The 7,656-nt window shown below is 35.8% G+C and overlaps 1 protein-coding gene across 1 annotated transcript; it reads right to left on the bottom strand.

Annotated features, from left to right (window-relative positions):
• On the bottom strand, window positions 3,067-6,422 carry LOC107606689 (glutathione S-transferase 2-like). Its single transcript, XM_016308725.2, has 6 exons — window positions 6,287-6,422; window positions 6,160-6,210; window positions 5,917-6,083; window positions 5,624-5,759; window positions 4,583-4,651; window positions 3,067-3,302 (listed from the first exon to the last, which is right to left on the bottom strand). Exons 1-6 carry the CDS (start codon window positions 6,330-6,332, stop codon window positions 3,166-3,168), a joined length of 606 nt encoding a protein of 201 aa, XP_016164211.2. The 5' UTR covers window positions 6,333-6,422; the 3' UTR covers window positions 3,067-3,165.

The raw sequence follows: 7,656 nt of genomic DNA, 5'->3' as shown, positions 1-7,656 counted from the left end.
AGAATATTGAAGATTGTTACTTTAATTTAATTTTAGATTTTTCTAACATGTGATTGAAGGCACATCTTAAGAGTATTATAAAAAAAAAGTTTCATTAAAAATGATTAAAAAATATATTTTTTATATTTATAATGCATTAAATAATTATCAAGGATTGTAGTGTATGAAATGAATTTATTTGAATCTAGAACTTCCAATGTCGTAAAACTTTTTTAAAGAGATAAAACACAAGTCACTGAATTACAAAATTTGTTAAATAATGTAATTCTTTGTGTAAGTTACAGAAACAAGTTGGCATAAACTTATAGTTCAGATGGGAGATATACAATAAAATTATCCAAAAACGAACATAGCTTCGAAAAAATTATATGGACTACTGACAATGAAGCATATCTTTGATTATGTTTAGCAAGGTATGGTACTATTAAGAAATCGAGATGCTAGCGTAATTTGTAATTTCAGAAGCTTTGAACACATGGGATATGCTACTGAGAAGACAAAGTATTCAAATGAGAGATCAAAGGAAGGACGGATGTGTACTATATAGAGAAGGACCTGAAACGATATTATAGGAGTCATGACATGATTAGAATATATATGATACGTTTAGAATGTGTAAAACTCTTCCTCACACTTTCTGTATTTTCTTAATTCTATTAGGCTCAATCTTCCACTTTCAGTTAGTTAGTTAGTTGTTAGAAAGTGCTAGAAGCTTAACAGCTTTATCCAGCTCACTGCTCAGTCTCACCCCTTATAAGTAACCCTCCTCATCACTTGTAATAGCAGATTTGTGATTCAACTCTCAATTCAATCAATGAAACCCCTTTTCTTCTCTGTTTTCTCTGCTCTCTCTCTCTAGCTATCTACTTTTTTTCTGATTCTTCTCCTTCAAGATCATCCTCTGTGATCTGGTACCTTTCATAGTATCAGAGCACATGGTGCCATAGCTTCTGCAAGATCCAAATCACAAGAACAAGAAAATCAGAGCCGCACACCATGGCTCAGGGATTCATCGCAATACCAATCTCAATGAAGTTGGATGAGGACAACTTCTTGAAATGGAAAGACCAAACATTCTCAACAATTGAAGGAAATGATATGCTGAGTCATGTTACAGGAAAAGGAATTCCTCAACAGTATGTTGTTACAGAAGATCAAACGGATGCAGTGTTGAATCCACAGTATCAACAATGAAAAAGACAGGATGTGTTACTCAAATCTTGGCTCTTAGCCTCAATGAACAAGCCATTCACTATACGAATGGTTGGTTGCACCTATACGCATCAGGTGTAGAAAAGATTGGAGGATCACTTTGCCTCTCAAATCAAGGCAAAGGTAATGCAACTGAAGCACAAGCTCAGTACTCTTTAGATTGGAGCATTAGTGACTGAGTATGTACTTTCGATTAAAGGTACAATTGATGCACTTGTCTCTGTTGGAGAGTTTATTAATGAGAGTGATCATGTAAATGCAATCTTGCATGGCCTCACTGAGGAGTATTCCTCCGTATACACCTCTGTATTAGCTAGAGCTCAAAGCATAACAGTGGCTGAGCTAAAAGCATTTTTACTTGCAAATGAGAGCATGCTTTCTAGATTCAGGAAGCCAGAAGCGTTTGTCTAAGCTAACTTTGCTCAATTTGGAAGAGGAAGTTTCAGAGGCAGCTTTAGAGGAAGAAGAGAAAGGACGTTTAGAGGAGGCAGTGGTGCTTTCAATGGAGGAAGGTTTGCTCAAGATCTCTCGATGCAGGAACAACCAAATAGTCGACAGTTTACAGCTGGTAGAGGTTAGTTCAATAGAGGAGGAAGAGTGCGTGCACAAAACAAGAGGCTATATGAATGACAGACCTCAGTGTCAGGTTTGCAACAAACTAGGCCATACAGCAAGGACTTGCTGGTATAGGTACAGTAGTGAAAACAACCAGGCTTACAATAAAGAAGGATACACTAGTAGAGATGGAAACAGTTCTTGCTATAGCAACCAGGTATCTCAGCAGGTTTTTCAGCCTCATGTCAATTTTTGCAATGTTCTAGCAACACCTGCTACAGTTCAGGATCCAAGCTGGTATCCTGATTTAGGGGCTACGCATCATATGACTTACAATGAGCAGAATCTGCTAGAAAAAGAGGAGTATTGTGGCAATGAACAAGTCATCGTTGGTAATGAAACAGGTTTGCATATCTCTTTTGTTGGTAACTTGTGTATTAAATCTGATCTGAGCTCTAGAATACTATACCTCAAGAAATTGTTGTGTGTGCCTGAGATTACAAAGAATTTGTTGAGTGTATATCAGATTTGTTGTGACAACCAAGTCTTCTTTGAATTCTATGATAGTAGGTGCTGCATAAAAACAAAAGACACTCAGGAGACAGTGCTTCAAGGCATTGTTCACCAAGGCCTTTATAGGTTCCCAGCTTTTCAAAGCTTACCAGAAGCTTCCATTGCATCAGTAGGAAATAAGGATAATTTGTTGACTTGGCATGCTAGACTAGGACATCTCAATCATAGTGTTGTGTCAAAAGTACTTAAGACTTGTCAAATTTTTCTTCCTCACTACAAGAAAAACACCCATTCAGGTACATTTGAAAAGTGTAGCCAAAAGTGAAAAAAAATGATACCTTAGGCTACAGCTACGCATTTTGGGCTACGGCTACTACGCTTTTTGGGGTGATTCCTATTCGGCCGTTGCCTATTCTCAAAGGCTACGCTTTTGGCGTTTGAGAATAGAGTGCGCTTTTCAAGTGATGCTGTCCAGGACCAAAGGCTACGCTTTTCAGCTTATATTTTTACCAGAATAGGCTACGCTTTTCAACGCTACTGCATCACCTGTAAAACGTAGCCACATTGTATACCATAGCTACTCTATATAAGTGTAGCCTTAGGTCCCTAATTATTTTTTTTAATTTTCTGTATAACCATAGCTACTCTATATAAGTGTAGCCTTAGGTCCCTCATTATTTTTTTTTATTTTTTTAATTTTCTGTATGTATATACAATTCAAAGACATAATCTTAAGAAGCAATTAACAATCAAAATATAACTTAAGATAATTTAAATCACATAAAACTTGTATCACATATCAATTAAAATGCAAAGTTTGCACTCTATATCCGAAAAGAGCTTAACAAACAGAAAATCGTTAATCTTCTAATTTTGGCATAATGACTAAAAAATGTTCTGAAGCACCTTCAGATTCTTCTCAAACACATCTTTTTCATGCTGATCTTCATCACCATCAAGAAAACTCTTGGCCTTAACAATTGTATCAGTGTTCATTCCCTTGTTCATTCCCAGCGGGACTGCTGCAAAAATACTTGCACTTCTAAGAAATTTAAAAATGAATTGAGATAGATATATCAATTTTGCACCAATATCCCAAATGAAATTGACGGACCAAACATGAATCCCATGGCTTAAACTATTTTTGGCGAATCAGAACCCAAAACAGAACCTATAACCCTAAAAATTAGAAACAATACACATTCAGAAGCTAAAACCCCAAAATAAAAACCATAAAATCAGAACCCTAAACCGTAGGAAACATTAAAATAAAACCAAAGTCAATTAATCACAAATTGAATAAAGAACAAAATTAGAATTCAACACTAATAATAACAAGCAGCACTCAAATGCGATTTTGCACGAGAAAGCTTCTAACACAGACAGCACAGCAGAAATTGAACTAGACACAGAAAAACCTAATTAAATATGAAATTATGATATAGAATCCTAATTAAATTTAACCCTAATTGCAGAGTATAGAACAAATTTTTTTCAATTGGCAATTTTACTATGGTGGTACAGGATGATCAGCAGAGCATATAAAAGTGTCGTTAAACATCTCACTTACCTTATCATGTGAAAGATGTTCAAATGAAGGACCAAAATAGCGTTCACAGAGATCTTCCACTACCTACACAGTAAAATGGACTTCAAGTGTCAACTAATTAATCAAAACAGACGTACGTGAAAGAGAATAAAAGAAAGATTATTACTGAGGGCTAAAAACATTATGAAGCAGGCAATGAAATTAAACAGCCTTCCTTGCAGAAATTGGACCTGAGTGGCTAACGTTACACTAGGGGCCTTCTTCAAAAGGAAGATTGAGCCCAGCTGCAACAACTTGAGTTATGTGTTTTGTTCTTGACAATGGGATTAGGAACCCTAATTGCCTAATCACACTTAGCAGAAATTGAAAATCTCAGGAAATCAACTGAAAGTGCAAAATAACATGCAACACCAAAATAAGTCAACAAATGCATGTCGAGAAAGGACACAGGCACACAACAGAGTAGAAATTAGAACTATATAAACTTCTAAATTTACTAGCAAACATGTTGATTAGCAAAATCTCACAACACTAAATACAAGTAGGACTGGCAATTTACTGCACTGAATACAAGTAGCAATATCTCCACCAATGCACATAACACACAATTCAAGAATACATCAAGTTACACAAGTAAATTGAAGCAAAAAGTTTAAAAAATTGAAGACAAATTAATGAATAAAACTTCAAAAACTAGTGCATCAATCAGAAACCTTTTCACCTCCAAATTTTGAGAAATACAGTGCTGCTTACCTCTGGAATGGGTTGTCGGATTACATATTCCACGGCAGCACCAATTAAAATCCTCCAAGTGATCTTGCACTACATATTGAAGACTAATAATAAGAATTGAAAGTATTTCAAAACTCAAATGCCCCTGCACTGTTCTGAATTCCATTAATACAAGTTACATAATAAGAACAGGAACTCTATAGCACAAATTCAATTGTACACAATAGAAGAACAAAAAAGCTTTGCCCTTAGTGCAATAATAAAATTTGAATGATGTGATGGTTGGCAGGCTTAGCTTTGGGATTGCAATGATCTTATTGATAACTGCCACAAGCATGAGTAAGAGGCAGCCTTATAGGATAGGTTGGTTGAATGGTGAATGCTACCTAGTCAAAGGGGGGTGTTTATGCCGGCTCAACCATATTGATCCTAGTAATCGTAGGTTCGGTATTGGTTTGGTTTTGTTAACAATAAAGGCCAATCAAACAGAACAAGATCGCAAAATACATGCACAAACAGGGTGAGGAAGAATTGATCATCCAATTATTATACTTAGAAAGATGTCTTACAAGTTGCTGAGGTAAAAATCCAAGTTCACATTCCAAAGATATGCTTCCAAAGGAATACTAATATTATAATAATAGTTGTTATTCATTAAAAAGGGTTGCCACATTCAATTAAGATGAGTAAACATGCTTGTATAAAAATTTAAGTGCTGCATAAATTTAAGTACAAAAATATTATAATAATAGTTGTTATTATCACAAAAAGGAATTGATTCCCGTAGCCAGTCAGATGCTTAGTCCCCCCAAAGATGCATAAAGTGCTGCAGCTAAATTTAAGTATAAAAATACGCATACAAACACACATGGTATAATAATAGTAACTGAGCATTGTCATATGAATTGCAAGTACCAGGAAAATTTTATCTCTAGTGGCATATCTCCCTGTGTGATCTTTCAGTAGCTTTTCAAGTGCTGAAAATAATGTAAAATATGCAACATTTAATTAAGACAAGAAAAAAAACCACTTAAATGAATAATTGGTTTGGAAGTAACAAACCATAATATATCTTAATGGTATTCAGTGAAGTGTCACCTGTGAAGCCCTTTCTAATGACACTTTGTGCCCAAGGAAGTTTTTCATAAGGGCCAACCTTTTTCTCAATGATGTTATTCTGCAAAAAAATATGTGCAACCTGTGGAGAATGGATAAGATGATTAGAAATCCAAGTAACAAAAAGGACTAGAGCTTAAGATTATGCAGCAGGTGTACCTGAAAATTGAGTGCTCTTTTGGGACTATCATGAGGCAGCAAAGGGTATTGAGGATACTTATCATCCAAATATTGAATACATAGAGAACATGAATAATTGAATATAAATAAGAATATATAAGAGAAACAGGGAAATTAAAATCAAGAGTTGGAGGACCAACCATAATAATGGCTAAGGATTCAGCAAGAACAAAATCGCCATCTACCAGAATGGGAATTAAAGCAAGAGGATTCAACTTGAGGAACTCTGATGGTTGTTTAAACAAGGCAATTTAATAATACATGTAATAGAAATAAATACATAGCATAGGTTTAGAACAAACCGGGGTCAGATTTGGAGGAGGTGGTGATAGCTACGTAGTGGTATTTTAAGCCTAAAAGAATGAGAATTGATTAGGAATGTGAATGTAAATGTAAATGTAGAAGTAGAATTGAATATAAATATCATACCTTTGAGGTTGAGAGCGAATCGAACTCGGAAGGAGCAGGAGCTCATCCAGTGTGAATACAGCTTCAGATTCACAGCTTCACTCTCCTGAATCACCAAACCATATCGTTTTGAATTCAATTTTTATCAAAACAATCAAAATAATCGCAACCTAAGACAACAGAAGAACGGACCTAGGGTTTGTGGTGAACGAACCTAGAAGAATGAGTTCTCCTACGCCGCAATAGTAGCATGCATGTTCATCAATTCATGAGTTCACAGATTATTGTACCAAACCCCCAAATTGAAACCCTAAAATCGGAACCCTAACCTCTCAAATTTCAGAAACCAAATGAAGGTGGATGCATACCTTCTTGACGATGGTGAGTGAATGAAGAGAGTTTTTCAGTTGAGCACAGTGTCTTTCTGATGTGAGAGCACAGCGAAGAGAAGCAACAGTACGGTGAAGATGAGTGACGGCGTGGTGAGTGGTGAAGATGAGTGAGTGCAGAGTCTTCCTGGAGGTGAGTGGTGACGCCGTGAGTGGTGAGTGGTGATGGCGGACCCTTTCTCTAATTTGGGGTTACGAGTGGCGCGAAGAAGAAGGGAAGAGCTAACAAGGGTGAGTGTTACTTTTCATTTGATTTGGCTAAGTGTTTGAATGAATATCATTTGCTGTAAAGTGAAAAAAAATTTACTAAGTGGTAGATATTTCACCTGAGATACATTAGACAATGCTTTTAAAGCGCACCTGAAACTTGATAAATAGGTTACCCTTTAAAAGCGCACTCTTTGGTGTAAAAAGTGAACCCATAGCTCTTAAGATAAGGCAATGCTTTATAAGTGATATTTGTAGTATCTAAGGAGACACTTTTCAAGTGATGCCACAAATGTGTTTCCTATTCTCCTACAAAAAGGAAACATGGAGAAAAGTGTAGCTTATTCTAGGAATAGGCTACGCTTTTTAAATATAGGCTAAAAAAAGTGTGGCTGAATGGGTATTTTTCTTGTAGTGCCTATAACCAAAGTTGATTGTTCAGCCTGCTGTATTAGCAAATCCCATCACTTTACCTTTCTCATTATCACAAACTGTATACAAGCATCCCTTAGAACTTGTACACTCTGATATTTGGGGTCTAACCCCTATTGCCGATAATAGTGGACACTGGTATTTTGTAAATTTCATTGATGCGTTTTCCAAATTTTTATGGCTTTACCTAATTAAGTCTAGAGCTCAATTAAAATAAGTATTTAATCACTTCCAACAAACTGCTGAGTTACAATTAAACACAAAATTGAAGATTTTGCAAAGTGACAATGTTGCTAAGTATGTGAGTTTATCAAAGATGTTGCAGGCCAAAGGAGTTATTTGCAGGTTTTCTTCCCCCCATGT

The sequence above is a fragment of the Arachis ipaensis genome, chromosome B01 (assembly GCF_000816755.2).
Source record: "Arachis ipaensis cultivar K30076 chromosome B01, Araip1.1, whole genome shotgun sequence".
In the NCBI taxonomy this organism is placed as follows: Eukaryota; Viridiplantae; Streptophyta; class Magnoliopsida; order Fabales; family Fabaceae; genus Arachis; species Arachis ipaensis.
This window is presented reverse-complemented; position numbering and strand designations above follow the sequence as displayed.

What these genes read in the sequence shown, in the direction of transcription:
- LOC107606689 (XM_016308725.2), bottom strand. Translation starts at nt 6,332, where the DNA reads ATGAGCTCCTGCTCCTTCCGAGTTCGATTCGCTCTCAACCTCAAAG. An exon ending in CTCCTCCAAATCTGACCCCG is followed by an intron (nt 6,084 to 6,159) that starts GTTTGTTCTAAA and finishes AACAACCATCAG; the next exon opens with AGTTCCTCAAGTTGAATCCT. An exon ending in CAATTATTCATGTTCTCTAT is followed by an intron (nt 5,760 to 5,916) that starts GTATTCAATATT and finishes CATTCTCCACAG; the next exon opens with GTTGCACATATTTTTTTGCA.